The 23765-nt window shown below is 41.3% G+C and overlaps 1 protein-coding gene across 2 annotated transcripts in view; it reads right to left on the bottom strand.

Annotated features, from left to right (window-relative positions):
- Window positions 1-12944: 12944 nt before the first annotated feature.
- Window positions 12945-23765, bottom strand: part of LOC148017139 (putative ADP-ribosylation factor GTPase-activating protein AGD11) — a 46834-nt gene continuing 36013 nt past the window's right edge. For both annotated transcript variants that reach the window (XM_087662671.1, XM_087662670.1), the window contains one exon: window positions 12945-13436. In XM_087662671.1, the coding sequence (XP_087518797.1) occupies window positions 13161-13436 (276 nt within the window). In that variant the 3' untranslated portion in view covers window positions 12945-13160. The remainder of the gene's footprint in view (window positions 13437-23765) is intronic.

Below are 23765 nucleotides of genomic sequence, written 5' to 3'. Positions count from 1 at the left end.
ATATAGGAAGAAGATATGGAAAATCATGTGGGAGTTGGTATAGATTTCTTCTTCTATTGGCTCTTCCACATAAGTACAATCATGTGACTTGGAGGATGTGTAATCATTGGGCTAGGAGGTTTGGATATTTCTTATTAGCTAAATTCCATCCTAGGTGCTACTATCTCAAAAATGATGGAGCTGCCAAAGCTAAGGGTGCTCCCTTATTAGCATACAACATTACTCTATTGGCATACCAAGCTAAGGGTGCTTCTATGTATCGCAATCCTCTATTTAATGTATACTAGTTTTTAGCAACATACAAGTTTTGGAAAGGAAAGCATCTAAGGGGCATATAGTTTGAATGGCATTGCTCAAACATTTGGCAATTAGCACAAATTCTTTGATTTCGGTCTCTTAGGAAACTCTCTTGGTAAATGGTCATCTCTACAATAGATACATTGCATGTTGGATCTAGAGGTTGGTCTTGGTCTAAAATTTTCTACCATGTTCATCAATTCCTATTGCTCTTGTTGGATGCTAGCCACCTTCTTAAGACTATTGATTCTTTCTCCTTAGTTCTCTCAATGGAATATTATGTTTGTCCACTTGGGCTTTATTTATCTCTCTTTTCTTTTCTATACAACTAATCTATCGTGCTTTTGTCTCCCTAAACCACACTCAAGGATTTTCTATTAAAGCTAGAAGTGTGAGCTAGGGTATTGTATAGTTATTTGTCTCCAAGGCCTTTGACAAAAATTTGGCTAATGCTCTGTCACTAAGTTGCTCTTTGTGTTGAAATTCCTATTACATGCTTTGGAATTTATACACAGTCTCTTACTTACTCATCCCTTAATTGAGTCGCATTCTCAATCAAACAGGTAGATTGCCTCTTACTAACTTATCCTTTATTAAGATAATCTCTTACTAAATCATCCTTTAATTAGGCCACACTCATCAAGTGAATGAGGAGATTGTCTATATGCTTGGCCTCGATTCACCTCCACAAGAGCAAGTTCTTCAAGTTAGAAAAGTGTGCCTTAATTTTTTCATCCAAGCTTATGAATCAGGTTCTACCTTTGTCACATAATCATCCTAAAGGCGCCTAAGCTCTTTTGTCATCTATCACAAACCCATTATTAGCACAAGCTTTCTCACACTACTCTACAAAGATGTAAGCATCATCTCATGCCCTATACTTATTTCTCTACTTGGATATTATTGGGATTTTGGAGACAATGTCTCAATTTGAAAGGATTATTTGTCCCTCTTTCATTTCCTATGCAAGTCATCTATCATGATGGTTGCTTCCAAGACTACATTGAAGGGTTCTTTATCTAAGCTAGAACTACTAGCTACTAGGACATCATACAAATTCTTATCTCTAAGGCCTTTGACAAAAACTTGGCTACTACAGCAACCACTAAGCACTTCATGACACAAACTTGCTCAAACTGTTATACAAAGATTTAGGATGATCTCATGTTCTATACTTATCCACCTACTTGGTAATGATTGAAATTTCGGAGGTCTTGATTAGCAAGTTGGCTCCTTTTTCTTCACTGACGCTTATTTATCTCTCTTTCATTCCCAATCCAAATCATGTACCCTAATGGCTTCTTCCAACACTACACTCAAGGATTCTCTATCTAAGTTAGAATTGCTAGCTTGGATATCATACAATTGCTTGTCTCTAAGGCCATTGACAATAACTTTGTCTACTACTGCATCAATAGGCTACTCCATGGTTGGAAGTGTTTTATACATTATTCCAAATTTACATGCATAGTCTCTTACTAACTCATCCTCTACTTGGGTCATATTCACTAGAGGCGAATGATGTGATTGTCTGTACAGTTGTCCTCTCATGAATCTCCTAACAAGCAAGTCCTTCAAGGTAGAGAACTATGCCTTCTTATTGTCATCAAACTTGCTCAAAATCTCATGCCCTATACTTTTCTACTTTCTTGGAAATAAGTAGATTTTAAAGACAAGGTCTTGATTTGGAAATTTCACTCTTTTTTATCCACCATCTAAGTTCTATTTGTACCTCTCTTATCTCCTATGTAGGTCATCTATCACACATTATGTTTTATTCGAAAGCTAGACTCAAGGATTCTCTATTTCAACTAGATTTGCTAGGGCACTATGACCTTTGACAAAAGCTTTGGCTATTGCATTGTCAATAGTTTACTCTACAATTGGAATCATTTTATGCATGCTTCTAACTTTTCAATCATAGTCCCTTACTAACTCGTCCTCTAATGGGCCATGGGTTCATCAAGAAAACAATGAGATTTTTTGCATAGTTGGCCTCTATGAAATTGTTGACGAGCAAGTCTTGATAAGAAATTCATTCAAGACAAAGAAGTGTACCTTCTCATTGTCATCCAAGCTTGTGAATGAGGTTCTAAATTTTTCACATAAATATAGGCCAAATATTTGAGCTCTTATATCATCACCCACTAATCCATTGGCAATATAAGATCCCTCAAACTACTCTAGTAGGATCTTAAATTGATCTATGAAGATGTAAGGATCATCCATGTCCTATACTTGTCTACTTGCTTGGAAATTATTGAGATTTTGGAGGTAGGATGCCCATTTGACAATTTGGCTCATAGCATTAGTATCTATGGGGATTATGTTGGTTAGCACACATTGTAGCACAAGATCCTTGATTGTATCCATAGTTGTTCTTACAAGCTTAGAGTCATCTCATGCCACATCACTAATTTGGTATTTATTTAGTTATTTCTTTTGAAAGTTGGATATCATGTTGTTAGCATCTTCCATAGTAGTTTTAAGGGTTTGCAATTGTCCCTAAGTTCTTGAGTCATTAGTCTACTAGTGCCAACAATGCAATCCTACTTCTCATAGCTATTAATGATTGCTTTCAAGTAATCAAGAAAACTATTAGTATTCCATATAGTCATTTGTCTACTAGTGCCAACAATGCAATCCTACTTATCATAGCTATTAATGATTGCCTTCAAAAGTAATCAAGAAAACCATTAGTATTCCATATAGTCAACATCATTTATCTCCATGCTACTCTAGGTCATTTCAACTTTCAATTAACCAATGAGACTAAGATTACCCCACTTTGGCTAATAGTAATGTGTTAAAGAGTTGACACCCATCCTTCTTTGAGGTGATTTTTCAAGTCTTTGCCCATAGTTTAAGCCATGAATGACTAAATTAATCAATTTTTGGTCTTAAGGTACTTCTACATTGATTGCAAGTGTTCTACAAGATTGCTAGCTTGCTCCAATTACCCATTTCAACTAACAAGCTACAATTTCACAAATATCTAGGGTATCAAGATCAAATCACCCTAATCAATTCCCAACTCGTAATATAAGTCTAATTAATGTGTGATGCCATATTATTAACCAATTTATCAATGCTCATTGATTTTTCTAAAGATCTAGGGGACTAGTACTCCTAAGTCCAGCTTGGTCACACTCTCACAATCTCCTACCCCTCACCTATGATGCCTCTCAATTGTTCTTTTTCAAGATTGAGCACATTATCCTTAAGAAAGTAACCAAGCAACCTCAAAAACAAGAGAAATTTTCTTACTAATTCAATTGCTCCCTCGATGGTAATCTAGATGTTCGAGTGAGAAGCTTCCATTTTCTTCAATCCTTGTACAACCTCTAATAGCTTCCATGCTTCAAGCTCTAAGCTCCCACAAGAAAGAAGAGATAACAAGAGAGCACAAAAGGAGAATAAAAAGGCAAGCTCCCCTTCTCTCACACTCACACATTTACTCAAGCACATTCCTGAATACACTCTCACTCTCATACAAGATATTGTGGATGGAGAAGAAAAGAGGAAGTAAATAGTGGGGAGAACCCAAATATTGGCGCACATGAGAATGAGTTCTTTCATTCATTTTGCACATCATATACACAAGGAATTTTCGTTTGGGGTGGACACCCTCAATAATCCTATCTTTCTTGTCCACTTTGTCTTTAGACAAGGGCTTCACTTACTTTGCGAAAATTTACATAGGAGAGACCAACACAAAATAGTCAATTAATTAAAAAATCAAAATGACTCAATATTTATGATCGTGTCACATTTCATATGATTGCACAACCTTCTTGCTTGCTTCTTACTTTTCCATTTCTTTCTCACTTCTTTTCTTCTTGCATCTACATCTTGCTTTGCTCTTGAGCTTCCTTTTTTATTCTTTGTTTTGTCACTTTTTTCAATGTTATGTGATCCAAAACCCATGCTTTGTCACATGGCAAAGTTGAAACCCTTGTGTCTCTCCCCAAATAGCCTATATTTGGGGAGAGAGTCCTTTTTCCCTCTATTCCCTTTCTCCTTTGATTGAGGATTGAAATTTTGCTTTATGAAAATTTTGTAAGCATATCAATGTATGCATATGGCAAACAACCTAACATATTTATTGCACTCTTGAACCTATTTAGTTTTTAATGTGCTTATTAGCATTCTTCATCAAGGTATATGCTGTAACAAAATCATCGTTGACAAGGTTACTCTTCTTTGAACAATTACTCCTATCTAAGTTAAGTGGCCTAGTCTTAAGAAAGGTTGCTAGCATTGATATGTTAACAATTGTCTTAGGAGCTTGCAATGTTGCTCGTAGCCAACGGCTCTCTCTCTCTCTCTCTCTCTCTCTCTCTCTCTCTCTCTCTCTCTCTCTCTCTCTCTCTCTCTCTCTCTCTCTCTCTCTCTCTCTCTCTCTCTCTCTCTCTCTCTCTCTCTCTCTCTCTCTCTCTCTCTCTCTCTCTCTCTCTCATGCGAAGATAATTGAATTAGACAGTGAATATTTACATCAAACCATCAGGTCAACATTCTATGTGTAGCAATTATTTTCTATTACATTAGACCAAGAGGTCAGCATACTCTGTCTCTCTCACTCTCTGTGTAACTAATGTTTACATGAGGCCTGCAGGCTATTAGAACAACCTATTACATGAACAGTACTATCAGATCACACAAGAGCAGCTGGAGTAGAGCGAACAATTGTCATCCAGGGAGCAGCAATATCCGAAAGAACCAGGTCCGCTGACATCATAGAGGAGATTTTCCATAACACTTCCTCACACATGGGCCACATGCCCATGGATGCCCGATGCTGAATCAAAAATAAAGGCATTGTGAGTATGCCATATATGCCACAGGGCTATCCATCTAAGGAAATGAAATAGGCAGGAACAATCTGAACTTAAAGAGGGCATAGAGGACATATCTCCCATAATCCACGAACGAACTGAGAGGCGGTGCTGAGTCACTGAGGACCAGACACAGGAAATGAAATTCCAAATATGTCACGCAACAGGGCAGGAGACAAAGAGGTGAAGCAATGTATCATCACAGTAGTGCAAAAAACACAACGCCTAGCAGAGATCTTTTAGGCACAGAGCACTTTTCCCGTTGGAAGACCCCCAATGAGCAATCGCCACATGAACACTTTTCCCTGATATGGGACCTTAGACTTCCACAGCTTGATAAATCTTTCCCGCCACTTCTTTTCAATGTCCCTACATATATCTGATTAGCTGACCTTTTCCCAAAAATATCAAGAAGCACAAACATCTAGTCATGCCAATGATCCAATGACTATAATATAGGCAAAGGAAAGAACCTCTGAAGATTGTCCTGTATGGATGACCAAATGTCCATGTATCCATGAGGCACCCGAAAGTACTGACGAATACACCTAAAGGAATAAAGACAGGCCTGCCCAGGAATAACACCATCACGGACCGTCTTTAGCCCCAACCTAGGCATCCGATTGAACTTGTCTCGCAGCAAATCTTTTTGTGACCAATCCAATAACCTTGAGCAAGCTAGTATTTCTCCTTGCAATGAATTTTCTTGTTTACGAATATCCAGAGGACGCCAAACTGCAAAACGAAGCATCTCCTGCCAGGAAGCTATCAACTGAGAAAGAAGAAAAGACTGGGAGACCTTTAAAGGCCTCATAGTATTAAGCACATGCCACCAGGAAGCATGAATAACCGTGCTACCATGAGAGATGCTAGTCTTTTCTATGAAGAATTTGGCAATGTCTGACCAAGGATGACACTGAGTACATAGACTCTGCAACAGGGAAAGCCTCAAAGTGGCCATATGCAAATTGGCATCTAGCAAAGTTGCACCCCCCATCCTTTTCGGAGTGGTCACATGTTGCCAGGAGATCCATACCTGTCCCAAACAATTGTCTTTCTTTTTCTAAAGCATAAATCAAATAGGCTGAACCAAATCCAAAATGGACTTCTTTGTCCAAGGAAGTAGTGGCAGAAAGAATGAGATCATACTGATCATTATACATTAAGCCACTTTTAGTCTAACATGTAGTGGCCAACTCTAGGATTTCCAGTACATGAACCTGTCATGAATTCAGGAGGCCATCCAATCCAGCAAGGCTTGGGGAGCAACCTCCACACCAATAGGGTATCCCAAGTTTCTGGTTATATTGCCCCTTGTGATCATAATTCCATTCCAGCCCAAGGCCTGCAGATCATTCTCCATACAGGAGAGAAGGGTGGATTTCTAAGTATTAATGTGAAAACCTGATGCCAAAGCAAAAAGATTCGAGGCCACCATTGCCCGGTTAACATTAATACCATCCCCCTTAAGGAACATAAAAGAATCATCCACCAAATATTGACCCACAAGCTAGTCACCGCCAGGATGAGTTAAACTAACTATCTCACCTTGAGCTGCCAACTTATCCACTGATGAGAGCATGGGGTGAATAACCAAAGCAAATAGCAAAGGGCTAAGAGGACAACCTTGTTGAAGGGACCGGGATGAGGCAATTTCCTCAGTAATCCCTAAATTAAGAGCAATATGGGCCACAGCACCCTGACTGATAATATCAACTAGAGAAATCATATGGGGCCCAAAACCCATTGTAGACATTAATTGCTGCAAGAAAGACCATCTGACATGATCAAAAGCCTTCTCAATATCCAGCTGAAGCATAACAACCTACTAGTAGCTAGAAGCTTTGGCATAGTTAATTCCAAGCTGAACATTCAAAATGTTGTGCATAATATTACGACCTTTAATAAAACCGTATTGATGTGGATTATATATATATATATAAATATATAATCCACTGATGAGAGCATGGGGTGAATAACCAAAGCAAACAGCAAAGGGCTAAGAGGACAACCTTGCTGAAGGGACCGGGATAAGGCAATTTCCTCAGTAATCCCTAAATTAAGAGCAATATGGGCCACAGCACCGTGACTGATAGTATCAACTAGAGAAATCATATGGGGCCCAAAACCCATTGTAGACATTAATTGCTGCAAGAAAGACCAACTGACATGATCAAAAGCCTTCTCAATATCCAGTTGAAGCATAACAACCTGCTAGCTAGAAGCTTTGGCATAGTCAATTCCAAGCTGAACATTCAAAATGTTGTGCATAATATTCCGACCTTTAATAAAACCATATTGATGTGGATGAATGAGGAGCATAAAAACTTTTTGCAATCTCTCTCTCTCTCTCTCTCTCTCTCTTATATATATATATATATATATATATATATATATATATATATATATATATATATATATATATATATATATATATATATATATATAGATATACATGGCAAGGGGACAACAACTCTACACATGAGGCCAAAAAAGTAACCATGACTTTATTCGATAGCAGCTAGTAAGTTATAAAATGGAGGCCAAGATCGAAAACCTAAAGAAAGCAATGAAAACATTGATCAACACCACCAAACAAACCATAGAAAATTACATAAATAAAATTCAATGTACTCTATTAGAAAAGATTGCAAAGCTTAAGGGCAAATCAAAAGAATTAGAAAAGAAAAAAGCGCATGTGCAATTAGAGATTCGTAATATGAGAGAAGAAATTACACCCTTAAAAAGCATTGACTATGAAGAAGGGGAAATCCAAGATGATACAATTAGCACCATTAAAGAATAAATACCCAAGTCGATCACTAAATATGTAGGCATCAAGGTTGAGGCCACACAAGAAGGAAGGGTGGAAGTGGTGAAAAAGAACATAAAAATGGAGGCATAAAAGGACAACCATCAAGAGGAAGTGCACATTGTCAATGTGATTCTCGAGACATAGAGAATGAGAGAAGCAAGGCATTTGAATGTAGGAGTCAATGGAATACTTGATAAAGAGGATTCTACCCCCTAAGGAAGATAGTAAAGCTTTATGCATGTGTCTTAAAGAAGAAGGCCACTACTCTTTAGTAAGCTTGGAGAGTCAATAAAGAAGAAGGCCACTACCCTTTAGTAAGCTTGGAGAGTCAACAAAGAAACAAAAAAGTGCACCCTCATACTAAGGTTCCAAGATGAGGTGGATGACCTTCATAAAACAGAAAACCATATCACAAGGCCTCCTAGGAGATCCCACGTACATAGACAATGACCTCACCAAAATGAATGAGGAATAGAGATGGGCCAATATGACCAAAATAATCCAAGCTAGGAATGAAAGCAAGACACCAATATGAACATCATCAATGATAGCAAGACAGTTGAGCAAGGACTCACAGCCCATGAGATGGACACTCATGAGATACAAATGACTGTGTGGAACTATAGGACAAAGGAGGTGATGGAGAGCATGGATCCAATTATGATTATAGAGACACACCAAATTCCTAAGAGATGGCTACCTAGAGTGCAGGAATACACGTGGAAGTCCGCATATAGAGACTACATGAGACATCAAGGCACCACATAAGGATGAGGCAAAGTGGCAGTCTAATGTAATAGGAGCTACATGAAGAGGTATCCATCATTGCACCTAACCCTAATGTTTGATACATGTGGATCATATTGGAGATATCAACTAACACTAGACAATATAGCACATGCTATGGTGAACTAGAGAATATGTCTACAACAGGATGAGGAAGTAGCCCAAAGCCACGAAGCATTAACCTACTTCTAGCCCACTAGTTTCAACACATTGGACTACACCTTAGGCTTCATTGTGACAATAGAGCTAATCACATCCTCCACTATCCCTACTTACCACACTAAAGAGAACCATACCTACTCCCTCAGTGTATCCACATCCCCATACCCATAAGTTTTAGCCACAACCCACACCCAATCACCACCTTCCACTTCACACATGAGCTAGTTGGCATATACAATCACGAAGTCATAATGGTTTCACTGAATTCAAGCACACAAATCCCCTAGGGACACACATTTCAGCTTACCTCCATCCTACACTCATCCACCCTCTAAAGTTTCCTACACTCCACACACACTATGGGAAGTACATAATCTAGGACCATGCCCCAAGGAAAATGGTATGATGATGAGTGCGAGATATGCAAACATATTTATACCTAAAGAGGGATAGTAAACACTATACAAAGGGGGACCCACAAGCAAATGAGGACCCTCACTCACCTTAAACATTGAACCTATGAGGAGGCATAGTACTGAGATCTCTACCACCTATTTATGAGCATAGATGTGACTTTAGCATGGTGCAAATGATGGAAAGCACACCACCCTACACCATCAAAAACCCACAAACATGGCACTCATATGTAAAGAGGCTCTAGGATGTAGTTGACCACAACCTCCAAAGCTTCACCCTACCACGTCTACCTTCTTCACACATGATATGGTGAGGAGGGCAAAAGAGCACCTAGAGCTTGGACAAACAATGGATTGCACATGAATATACCCGGTGACTTTATTTATGCAATGGACATTTTGGCCCCTCTCCTCACATTCATGTTTAGCAAGGCATTGTGGAGAGGCTTACTAGACAAGTGGACCATGCACGCCATTGTACCTATTTACAAGTATATCCCTTAGATCCAAGTAATTATAAGACCATCATGGTGAGCCACACTCTTGCCAAAATACTTGGTGCATTGTTGAGGAAAAACCTAGTTCCTATGCAAAGAGAGAAAGACTAAGAGCTACAAGACCAGCGAGATTCAAACATGGGCTCTCTACACTCAATCACATCTTCACTCTAAGAGGCATAATTGAGCAAGTGAAAGCTAGAAAAAGAAGCCTTGTTGTTGCTTTGTGGACTTCTACAAGGCCTTTGATATAGTTCTATGCATTGTACAAGATGGTGGTAGTCCAAGTTATATGCCCAAGAGGACTTTCAAAGGCGGTCTCTAGCACCATCAATATGAAGTAGGGATGCCCCATCTCCCCTACACTCTTTGGATTCTACATCAATGAGATAGATGACCACTTCACAAGAGGAGGGGATGGAGCAAACATAGGAGGTACATTCAATTTTATTATGCCTTATGGTAACGATATTGTCCTGGTCTTTGAGTCACGGGAGGGTCTATAGCAACATCTCCATGCCCTACATGACTTCTACACATTGTGTGGATTGACAGTTAATTTTAGGAAAACTGAGATCCTGATCTTTCACACATCGGCCCCAGTATATAGAAGATCAATCTTCACTCTAGGAGTTGGACAAGTGGTAGTAGTGGACTCATGTCTACTACTACGGGGTCATGTGTGCTAGGAGATTCACCATGGCATAGGCAGCCAAAGATCAACTCGCACAAGGATATGCAACATGAGCCATACTCGAGAGAGAACACCATTTGGTGCAATTCCATGAGCCCCACCCAAGGGGATGGTTACACAACAAATTGGTCACACCAACCGTGATGTATGGAGGACTAGTTTAAACTTGGATTGGCTACGTACCTACATATACAAATTGAGAGGCCACATATCATCAAGCTCCCATATCAACTTCATACACAAGAGTATGTGGGATGCATCTAGACCAACCACCTAGAAAAGTTTTCAAGGCTTCCAAGCAACTAGCACATGCAAGACCTCATGGTAGAAGCACAAGTCGAGTTGTGGATCAAAAGATATGGGATCGACATGGACCACTTTGTCCCTTCTAATATGATCATTTTCCCCCTCCGTACACCTCTCTTGCATTGAGAGGAATCTATTCATGTGACAAGACCTCTACCAAATGCTCATTTAACATGGATTTCACCCAACCCCCTTCCCTCGAAGATGTCATGCCACAAATACCACTTTATGAGGACTATGTAAATTGCTTCATTAAGAGATCTTACCACGTAAGATGCAAGTACTCATTGGCCAACCCTAAGGTCTCCTCTCATTAGCTAGAGATTGAGACAAGGAGGGCAACCTATGTTCCCATGGCCAAGAGGATTTGCAAACTATACTAGGAGGTGGAGAATATAGAGCATTATATTTGCAAATGCAAGGCCAACAATACGATTAGAGCTAGATACCCCACATTATTCAAAGGACACACCCCCCTTCACTAGTCATGGAGTCTCCAAATTGGCGACGCTTGGGCCAATTCCTACTTCAGATTTAGAGGCTTTGCACAACACTACTCCAAGCAAGCACCCTACAAAGAAGGATTAAACAATCACAACTTGCCAAGTTTTTTCTAGATTATGCCCACAGACAATGCACCCACTAGAGGGGGGTCACTATCCAAAGGTCCAAAGAGAAAAAAGTAGCATGTCAACTAAGGGTGTAGGAATACCATGCATAGAGGCTATACCAAAGAGAGATGAGGGAGATTCACCAACAACATGAGCAATCCTTATTAGAGCTAAGGGATCAGTATAGATCCAACCCACTATCTCATAAGGGACATACAAAATATTAGACTCACCAATCCTAACTAGATGGAGCTACTCAACATGGTAAAAGTATTCGATCACATAGCTAGCCATCTATATCCCCATATGCCCATACTACATTTGGTTGAATCCTTATAACAACATTTTATTGTACGACGCTTCATATTCCCTTACTTTGCACTATTTATGACCAATCATCATTTCACACATTACATTTCGATATCTAGTGATAGTTATCATTGCACATGGTTCTCTCATAGGCCATTTCTCAAACGTTACTCTGTGTGTGTCTATGTGTGTGTGTGTGTGTGTGTGTGTGTGTGTGTGTGGCTATAGGATGCAACAAACAAGTTGGGAAGAAGAGTTTGTGTGCTGCTACCCTTCTACAACAACAATGCTTCTACTATTTTTATTTGGGAGTGATGACTACTATTATTGATGTTTATTGGTTTGCTTTTGCGAGACAATGGGGCATTTTGTTGTTTGAAGTAAAAGGGTACCTTGCTTGGAAAGAAAAAGATTTGTTATTTGAAGATGGAAATTTGGATTGGATAGCTTTTGGCATATATATGCATCCAAAGCAACCTATTATTGGAGATGTGATTGTTATAGGAGAAGCTTCATGTAAAAGTTGGCAGGCCTTTGTTCATACCATGGGTAAAGTTTAGTGCATTTTGGGTAACTATATAACAATGCTCAACACATGTGGACAGATTTGAAGAAATCTTTCTAGAACAATGCTACGACTGAAGTTATGTATCTCAATAGGGTCTTGGAAGATCTGTCTTACTCATATATTCATGTCTTTTTACATCAAGTAGAAAAATGCAAAGATATTGTGAACCAATTGGATGCTGCTGGGACTAACACTAAATTGATTCCAAATACCTTAGTGCTAGTGCTCCAAATACCATCTCATTGGTTCTTACCTACCCTTCAATTAAGGATTTTTATAATCTTGCCTTCTCATATCTTCTTCCTGCCACTGAGTATGCATACTAAACTATTCACTATCCTTGCCTACCTTTCAATCAAGTTGTTTAATCCTGCCTGCTCACATCTTCTTCCCGCAACTGCATACATGAATGTCTGTCTAACGTATCTTGTATCCCAACAAGCTAACACATTAACAATCCAGAACTATGAAATTGAGAGCTTTTACAAATACCGTGTTAAGGCCTAAGAAAGCAGCAACAATAAAAGTGCTTTCTCGTTAAGCTTTAGAGCAAATTTCAGCTAGATTATTGAAAAGATATAAATTACAAAAACAAGGACCAGAGGTACTTGCTGAAAAGGACTGGTGGGGAGGTCTAGAAACAACAGATCCAAAGGTTAAGTATCAATAACATTTTCTTGGGTTAAAGTATCAAGTTGGGTCAACATCCTATACAGCTTTCAATCAAACAAAACTCTCCTTCAAGGAGTGAAGAATGCCTTAATCAAGGCTGTGACATCATGTCTAATATCTATGTACACACAACACTCTGCACACCACTAGTCTTTATTACTCCAGGCAATATAAACCTTGGTTAATCCTATGTCAAGCATCACGAGGCTGCCACTTTAGTTCCAAGTCTATTTGACCTTTCTCCACATTCTTAAGCTTGATACACACTTCCTGGACTATGTGCCCATTTACATACTTGACAATGCTGTCCTTCACAAAGCCATTCTCATTATTAGCAACAACTCTGCGAATGTTCATGCCCTCTTGAAAGTGATCCTTCAGTCTAGCTGCAGCTAGCAAGGTGTGAAGATCTATTTGAGCATCTCCCATCTTGTCATCAGCTTTCAGAATGTCCTTATCAAATACAAACTGCAAAACAAAGTGCATCCCTCATCAGCCTCCCAATACAAACATGTCCTTATGAAACACAAGCTGCAAAAACAGAAACATTAAACCCCTCACTCCAGCCTTCCCCTCCCATTCTCCTTCCCTTACCTGCATCTTCCTAGCACACCTGCCACATGGTGCTGTTAAAAAGATAATCAGATATTCCAGGATTTGTCCAGGCATTGGTTGTACTTCTTTTAGCTGTGCAGTTCGCCAGTATTATTTGTAGTAGTCAAACATATTTGATTTATCTGGCCAACCAACTTTTATAATGTTCAGACCAATAAAACTTTGTTTATGTATTTATAAGACCCGCTTACTTAATGCACAAAGAGCTCAGTCTTAGTCTCCAAACTCCAGCCTTGTACTCAAAACCCAGACTCAGTTTGTAGCAGATTTTGGCAATCAGCCCTTTACTTTCCACACTCCAAAGGTGCTGGCCTAGCAGTTAACACTTCATCTCATAATCATCAGGCTGTGGGTTTGAGTCACTTTGGGTGCATCCCTTGGTTCAACTGTGCCTGCTCAAAGCAGCAAGCATTTTGGTTGGCCCTCATCCTTGGTGGGGTCACCAACCCAGGGCCATCAAACTCTATTATTCATTCAGCCTGCAGGTCATCCAATCTTCCACAAGGGGTGTCCTCTTAAATGTTCTGCTAAAGCATTGTCTTGAGCTTCAAAATGATATTTACTATTTTTGGGACTTTTCCAAGCATTGATTGTGGCAGTAATGTTGAATGATCCTATCACTATCTCTTTATACTATCCAAACTGATTTTCATTATTTGAAAACAACATTTTTGACTGGTAGGACCAATCAAACTTTCTTCATCAAGTTCTAAGGCCCTCTCGTGGGGGCACAAAAGGTGCAGTTTTAGCCTCCCAAGTCCCCTCCCCTCCCCTCCCCTTAGCACCCCCAACTCCTTTTTTTCCCCTCCCTCATATGCAGAGATTTGGCACTCATATGCAAAGAGGTTATATGTGTACCACATCAACCACTGATGTCACACCCTTACAAAGCCTTGCCCTACCAGATTCACCTTTTTCACACATGATACGATGAGAAAGGCCATGGAGCATCTACAGCATGGAAGATCCATGGATCATACAAATATGCAGGCAAAAGGCTTTCCAAATGAGTGGATGATGCACACCATTGTGCCTATCCACAAATCTAGAGACCCTCTAGATCCAAGGCCCAGGCAACTACAAGACTATTATGGTGGGCCACACACTGGCCACGGTCTATGCAGCAATGCTGGAGATTGAGTTGAGCACCTATGTTGAGAGAGGGCAATTGAGAACCACATGACAAGCTAGATTCAAACAAGGGTTCTCTACACGATCACATTTTCACCTTGAGAGGTACCATAAAGTAGGCAAAAGCTAGGAAGAAGAGACTCTACTACCACTTCGTGGACTTCTACAAATCATTTGGTACAGCCCCACAAGATAAATTACTACAGACGCCACAAACAGTTGGGATTCCATCAGACATAATTTGGGGTATCCACACACTATATGAGACAGTGATAGGCTGAGTTAGATTTTCAAGAGGACTTTCAGATGTGGTCTCTAGTACCATCAGTGTGAATCAAGGCTGTCCTCTCTCTCCTATACTCATTGGACTTACACTGATGAGATAAGAGTACCACGCCGAAGAGGAGAAAGGGTGGACACAGCTGTAAACGCCCCAAACAACGTAGTATGCTTAACAATTATGATATTCGCTTGTTTTCGAGATTTAATATAAAAGAGAATGAACACTTAAAGCTGAAAATGAAAATTACTCACAAAATTACAGCCATGAAAATGTAAAAGTAATGGAGACAAGATTGAGGGTTGAAGATGGGCAAACCACCCCCCTCCCCCCCCCCCCCCGAAGGAATGTATTTCTGCTCAACCTAAGTCCCTTAGGGAAGAGCTCAATTACAATCAACCTGAGAGTGAGGAAAAGTAATTCTCACTCTCACAAGATCATGAGAGCATGATAATCCTTGAAGAGCATGATAATCAGTGGCCAGCTCCAATGCACTTTTCTTTATATCTAATTAGTGCAAAGAAAACAAATTTAATAAATCATTATATAGACAAATTAATGAAAAAGGATACAAATTCTGTTTCTATAGAGTTGTGACAACAGCCAATACACAAGGTCTCTAATATACATTATGTTGATGATATTGGCTTGGTCTCTAAGTCACATGAGGGTCTACAACATCTCCATGCTCCACACGACCTCTACACACACCATGGGTTGACCATTACTCGTCCGAAAACCAAGATTCTAATCTTTTACACATCAGCCCAAGTATGAAGGAGATCAATCTTCACTCTAGGAGCCAAACATGTGGAGGTAGTGGATTAATACATCTATTTGGGGATCACATTCACCACATTCATTTGGGGGAACATGAGGATATGCAGCATTAGCCATGTTGGAGAGAACATGCCATCAAGCACACTTCCATGAGCCTTGTACATGAGGGTGGTCGTTTGATATACTGATCACACCAAACATGATATATGTGATGTATGGAGCACTTATTTGGACCCCTAGCATGGCTACATATCTATGTATACATATTTAGAGGCCACAGATTATCATGCTCTCAAGGATTATCCACAGCAGACCATTGATACCACATGAGATCATTACAACAAAGTTTGTAGCACCTCCTACAATGACAGAGACCCTCTTTTAGACCATTAGATTTATGCGTAGCAAAACTGGTCTTCAAAAGCCCAAAGGGGACTAGACCATATTTTAGCAAACACTTAATTCAACTTAACAATAAATTCAGCAAGAGAAATCCACACGCAACTAGAGCTAGAGTGCTCCTGCACCACACACGACACTTGTTGGTCCCAAAGGTTGGTGTCCCTTTTGATATTTCTTTAGATTACGGATATATGCTTGAAATTTGTTACAAATGGCCATATTTCAGTGATTTGTTGTGACATAACTAATCCATGTGCACAATCACCTTGTCACTCTCAATGTTGGCCTTCAACGAGTTGTAGAGTATTCAAAAATGCAAATGAATAGTTCAGCATGCCAAACCCTAAAAAAGACCACCAACATTTGAACCCAATTTCATGGAGCATTCGCCTAGAATATTGTCCTACATAGGTCCCATACAATCCCACACCATTCCTCTCATAAACAAAGGGATTTCTCGTGATGAAATTGTGAGAACGTCACTTTTTTCCTGACAAAGTTACCCACCAAAAAGCACACTACGCTTGAGATCTTAGAGGAAAGGAGAGGATCTCAGCCTTAGTGCTGTGATAACTCCTTTTTCTTATATGTATATCAAAAACAGCAACATACCTTGCTCTAAACGGAATTACGAAGCTTCCCAATGAAATTGCCAAGCGAAGATTGGCTGCTGTCCACATTCCATCCATGCTGTCAACTCATTTTCCAACGCTGAAACCTAAAATTTCTGCAGCAAAGAAGAGAAGAATGGCTCTCTCTAAAGTTGGGCTAGTCAAATGAGAGAGGAGGAACCCCAAGTAGCCAAGATAAGCCTCCCTAGCTACTCCTTAATCAAATCTTGTTTTTAATTAAGGGTTGATAAAGACTTAGTCTTAATCATAAGTGAGCTACTCACTGGACCAAACCATAGTTGTCATGTACAAAAGGTGTGATACCATACGGTACCATAAAATACAGTGCTAATTAGCACCTTAAGGTTTTATAAGGTACAGTACGATATTAGTACCCAAAAACAAAAAAAAAACAAAAAAAAACATTATTAAGGACTAAAGATGATAGAATAGATATTTAAAGTCTAAATAGCAATGCTATTGTACTAAGGGTAACATGCTAAAGCCTCATGCTACATGCACAACATGCACTAGAGTTACCTACAACATACACGTACGTAGATGGGAGTGGATACATCATACATGAATGATCATACAAATAAGAGAAGTGTAGGCTTGCCACTTGAGAGAGAAGGTTGAGAGAGAGGGAGAGGCTAGAGAGAGAGAGGAGCTTGAGAGAAAAAGAAGGTGAGAGAGAGAGAGAGTTGAGATAGAGAAAAAGAATAAAGAAAGAAAGAAAGAAAGAAAAGAGAGAAAGAGGAAAGAGAAGTGGGGGTTGGGGGAGAGTGGCCAAAAAGGCATTGTTTTTTCATACTAAATCATACAATACCGTACGGATTGTACCGTATGGATCGATCTATATTACATATAGAGACAACCCTGGACCAAACTTAAGCTAGGGATCTATTTTATAACTCAACTGCCCTAAGTGAGCTGCTTGTCAAAAAAAATGACTAAGACCAAAGAGACAATAAGGTTTAGGGGGAGAAACATAGTGTGTATAGCAGACACTAAGCAAAACATGAACATTACCCCCCCTCCTTACACCTCTTGCACTAAGAGGAACCTCATCGTGTGACAAGATCTCTATCAACTCCACATACAACATAAATATATCTCACCCGAGTAAAACTCCCCTTGTTGAGAAACCCTTCACATGCAGTTTGCATTCTGCGTTGTGCGTTTAGGGTTTTGCGTTCTACGTTTTGCGTTTAGGGTTTCACAGTGGACAGCCCCAAAAAGGGACTGGGTGCCCACAGTGTGGCGCCACCTAGACAGCTGACACCCTTCCTTCGGGCGCCACCCTAGACAATCTCTTGCCTATTTATAGGCTATCTCTGTCACTCATTTGATACGGCTGATTCATTCAGTCCGTCACCTCTTCTCTCCAATCTCTACACTACCCTCACACCCCTTCAGGAGGACATTGCGGTTCGTGGTTCGTGGCTGTCTTCATCATCTTCCTTGTGCTACGGCACCCTTGTTCCCTTGTATCACATTCACTTCATGATTCAGAACTTCATCATTCCATTCATCAGAGTTTCTTCTCTCTTCTCTTCTCTTCTCAGTGTTTGCCGAGTTCATTCCATGTTCCTCTCCGCAAACTCTACTATCTCGCTGGTACATCATCTTTTGACATGGTATCAGAGTTGGATCTGCTCAAACAGTGGCAAAGATCCTCCACTCTAGTGAAGGCAAAGACTGGCAGCAAGTTTGGCATCCACTTCTCTTCTTCTTCCATTGCATCAACACCCTACTTGGCAGTTGTTCTCTGCAGCCTGGCGGCTCAGCCAATCTACTGGTGGCTCCTCCCTGCTGCTACTGGCTGTTTTCTGCAACCTGGCAGCTCAGCTAGTCTGTTGGAGGCTCCTCCGTGCTGTTGGCAGCTGTTTTCTGCAACTTGGCAGCTCAGCCAGTCTGCTGGCAGCTCCTTCCTGCTGCTGGTGGCTCTTCCCTGCACTTGGCAGCTCATCCCTGACTGCTGCCTGTGTTTCAGCCAGCTGGCGGCTCATCCCTGACTGCTGTCTGTGTTTCAGCCAGACTGCTGGCTGCTCCTCCCTGCTGCTGGCGGCTCAGCCAGACTTCTAGCGGCCGTTCTCTGCCTGCTGGCAACTCAGCCAGACAACTGGCGGCTCCTCCTTGCTGCTGGCGGCTAAGCCACACTGTTGATGGCTGTTCCCTGACTGCTGGCGGATGTTCTCTACTGCTGGCAGCTCAGCCAGACAGTTGGCGGCTCCTCCCTACTGTTGGCGGCACCTCCCAACTGTCGGTAGCTGTTCTCTATGACCTGGCGGCTCAGCCAGTCTGCTGGCGGCTATTCTCTACAATCTGACAGCTCCACCATACTGCTGTACCCTACGTTTTTCTACTGGTTGCATCCTCTTACTGTTGGCAGCATCCTCCTCCCACTGGCAGTTCACTTCCAGCCCTTGCATTGCCCTCACACCCCTTGAGGCAGACATTGCAGTTCTTGGTTCATGGCAAACCTCTTCCTTCTTCACCAAGGCACACCGGTACCCATGGCTTCTTCCCCAACAAACGACCAGTCTATTGGGTGTTCCAATTGCGGCAAGAACGGTCATTCCACCGATGACTATCAATATCAACCTTTGCTTTCCACCCCCCCCCCCCCCCAGAGTATATGCATCTTCCACCATGCACTCCTTGTGCCACCTCTCCTTTCTGGGCCATAGAGGTCGTTCTGTAGTGGCTATCAAAGTACTATGCTCAAGGCAATAAGATGCATCCGATGCGCACTAAGTCCTTTCAAGCACATGGAGGATCGACTGGTGCTACAACCTCCTGGAGATCGTCGCAATGCCAGCAGCAGTCTTCTCCCACCTATTTTCGAGTATAGTGGCTACCACGGCCCGTGGTTCTACAGTCCACTCCACTGAGAGAGAATGATTGTTTGATACTATCACCTCGTCAGTCCACTTCTTCGAGAGACGATGGCTACTCGACTCCTTCCTCTTCTTCGGCTTTCCGGTTTGCTCCATTGAGAAGTCGCACTTGTTGCCCACTCATTGCTCAATCTGAGCCCCACCCTCGCCTACTTAGGTTCAAGAGGCCACCTCTCGGAGTTCTTCACCACCCAGATACCTCCTTCAGCACGACCGGCAGCACTTCCTTCATCCTCAAACATTTCGGAGTTCGTGATCCATGGGTTTTTGGATTTCAGGGGGATAATATTTCTTTGCCCTCCAAGGGGGCATCTACATCTACTACGGCTTCAAAGGGGGCTCCTATTCCTCCAGTTTCAAGGGGATCCCCACCCACCGCTCAATCCTTCGTACACCCTGGCGAAGGCATTTTACCTTCTTCTTCTACCTTTGTATGGGGTGGCTTCCTTCCAACAGTAATCTCACCTATTGATTCCTAGGATCTCAAGGATCTACCTAGATCGGGGCCTTGGACGTTCAGCCGCAACTTGGTGACGAGGCCCTCCTATTCCTTCTTGCATGGATGCACAGAGCTAGTGGCTTCTCCCTCGAGGTTGAGTTTCAAGCTCTCCAATTCACTCTGTCTACTGTTCTTTACTACAAGTTACCTTTCAAGTGGAAATCTTGGATATTAGGGATCCTCCTCTTCTTCTTGCCTTGGTCACTTGGTCAACATGGAGCCAACTCCCGAGATTGAATACGAACATATCCTTATGGTTCTTGACACCACACAAAGTTCGACATTCCTCCTGTGCATTGCATGTTTTCATCATCCTTGTACTAGGGCGCTTGGGCAAGTGAACAATTTCCCCACAAGGGACACTGTCCAAGTGGCACTTGTTGTTGCATGAGCATTCTTCAGTATGTAGCATTACATCTCCACCTCACTCTCCTCTTGTTCCCCCTTTTTGGGCCTGAAAGGGGATGTTGAGAAACCCTTCACATACACTTTGTGTTCTACATTTTGCGTTTAGGGTTTCACAGTGGACAGCCCCAAAAATGAACCGGGCAACAGTGTGGTGCCACCCTAGACAGCTGACACCCTCCCTCCGGGCGCGACCCTAGACAGTCTCTTGCCTATTTATAGGCTGCCTCTATCACTCATTTGATACAGCTGATTCATTCAATCCATCACCTCTTCTCTCCAACCTCTCCACTACCCTCACACCCCTTCAAGAGGACATTGCGGTTCGTGGTCTGTGGCTGTCTTCATCATCTTCCTTGTGCTACAGCACCTTTGTTCCCTTGTATCACATTCACTCCATGATTCAAAACTTCATCATTCCATTCGTCAGAGTTTCTTCTCTCTTCTCTTCTCTTCTTAGTGTTTGCCGAGTTCACTCCGTGTTCCTCCCCGCAAACCCTATTGTCTCGCTGGTACGTCATCTTTTGACACACACCCCCCCCCCCCAAAGATGTCATATTACAAGTTCCTCTTTATGAGGACTACAACAAATGGTTTCATTGAGAGACTTGGATATCTAGATATATACATGCCACATGAGATGCAAGGAGAGCCATTGGTTAACTTAAGGTCTCTTCTCACCAACTCAAGATCAAGATTTATCTAGGGTGGACTTTGAATTGTTGGAGGTGACTTCAAGAATCTAGAGACTCCAATGGAAATTAAAGTTGATGAGGAAGAGATTAGGTATTCATTTTTGAAATGGGTGCTCGAGATGTTTGAAGAGACCCGGCATTCCACATGTGATGGATCACTGGACTTCTCCTAGACTAATCCTTTTGAAGTGGGTGGACAAGTTCTATGAAGCCAGCTTCCCTCATGGAGAGAGAGATGTTATACCTAATTATCCAGCAATTTACAACAAACAATAATTTAACATAAAATAAAAATTAGCATTTTACCAATTTTAGAGAGAGAACCCACACCGGATTGGCCCCAAAACTGGTTGTATTCTAAGTTCTTGTTGTACAATTGAGAATAGATTGAATTCCTAGAAAGATGGAAGGTTCAAGAGCTTGCCACAAACTCAAGAGATGCATCCCCCAATCTCCACTTCCTCTATTGAACAAGCCAATTCTCTCACAAAATCTATGAAGGAATTGATTAGTCACGGAGATAGAGGTAGACAGACCTTACGCTCAATAAGGGAAACAGAGAGTGCGAATGAGCAGAGTAGAGAGTGAACACGTTTTTTCGGTACAATGACCAGTGTACCACTTTAGGTTTTAGATAGATATATGTATGAAAGTACAATGTGCTAAAGGTGTGTTCACACCCGTGCACATATAAAAGGCACGATGGCCCTTTATTCCCAACAACCTCCCACCTAAAGGCAATGTGCCTTAAGAGGAAAAAAGAATTAGCTAAGTCTAAGTATGTACAAAGCTAAAATAAATATATATATCCAACTCCCATCATCTGTCGGTAATGAGCAAACCGCTCTGCTAGAAGACCCTTCGTGAGAAGATCTGCAGGATTATCATCTGTATGCACTTTGACAAGCTCAATGCTCTTGCTGTCAAGTACATCTCTAATGAAGTGAAACTTCACCTGTATGTGCTTTGTCTTTGCATGAAAGACAGGATTCCGGCTAGCATGATAGCCATGACTATCACAATGGAGAACAGGTAACTCTGTGATGCCAAGCTCTCCCACCAGACGTGAAAGCCATAAAGGCTCCTTGCATGCCTCAGTGGCAGCTACATACTCTGCCTCTGTAGTAGACAATGCAACACACTTTTGTAGCCTGGAGATCTAAGAGACCGCTCCTCCTGTGAAAGTAAACGCATACCCAGAAGTGGACTTCCTGCAGTCCGCATGACCAGCATAGTCTGCATCCGTAAAGCCAACAACAAATGCCTTCTGCTTTCCAAAGCAGATGCACAACTCCTTTGTGCCTTTGAGGTATCTCATAATATCTTTCACTGCATCCCAATGCTTCTTGCCAAGGGTTGCCATGTATCTGCTAACCACTCCCACTGCAAAAGCAATGTCAGGATGTGTAGCAACCATAGCATATACCAAACTGTCAACAGCTGAAGCATATGGTATCTTGGCCATTTCAACCTTCTCATCATCACATGTAGGGCTGTCCTCTACACTGAGTTTCACATATGGAGGCAATGGAACCCCAATTGTTTCCTCCCCTCCATATTGAAACATTGCAAAACTTTGGAGGTATACTCCTATTGAGATAGATAGAGTAAACCTTTAGATCTATCTCTGAGTATTCACATGCCAAAAATGTGATTTGCATCACCCAAATCCTTCATGTCAAAGCTGCCATGAGGACTTTGCTTATGCTGATTGTTAAAGGCAGCAAAAGGGAGACTTTATATTACTTGCATTGTAAAGTATTACCTCGCAAGTTCTTGGCAGATGGGATGACTGGTGATGGTGGTGGTGGCTGTTCATGCTCCTCAAAACCTAGCTCCTTGAGCTCAGTAGTGGAAAGGCCCGTACAACGTAAGTAGTGGAATTGTTGCTCCTTAGTGATCCCTGTACTCGTTGGGAGCTCCCGCTCTTGAAGACCATATCTTAGAGCTCGGGTGGTCATCCACAGATGGAGCTTTGGCACAAAAGACTTGGTCATATGAGCCAAAAAGGCCTTTAAGTTCTCTCCTCTTAGGGAGATTTGATATAAAAGACTCTGGTCTCAAATTTTGTAATGATTGCTTATATGGAAAATAAGTAGTCTCCTTATTACTCTAGCGTCGTTAAGAAGTCTAATGCTCTTGACTTAGTACACTCTAATGTATACAGTATGCATGTTAATTCGTATGGGGGTGCACGGTACTTTGTTACTTTCATTGATGATTTTAGTAGAAGTTCATAGGTGTATGTACTTAAGAGCAAAAAGGAAGTGTTGGATTCTTTTAAAGAGTTTCATGCTTTTGTTACCCCACAAAAAGGGCTTAAGTTAAAAGCCATAAGAACAGATAATGGGGGTGAGTATGTCTCAAAAGAATTTAACATTAAGAGGGAGTTGACAACCCCTTATAATCCTATATCAAATGGCATGGCTGTAAGCATTAACCGCACACAGTACACTTTGTGAGAGAGTCAAATACA

The sequence above is a fragment of the Lygodium microphyllum genome, chromosome 22 (assembly GCF_053477565.2).
Source record: "Lygodium microphyllum isolate KBCC chromosome 22, Lygodium_microphyllum_v1.1.10, whole genome shotgun sequence".
Lineage (NCBI taxonomy): Eukaryota > Viridiplantae > Streptophyta > Polypodiopsida > Schizaeales > Lygodiaceae > Lygodium > Lygodium microphyllum.
This window is presented reverse-complemented; position numbering and strand designations above follow the sequence as displayed.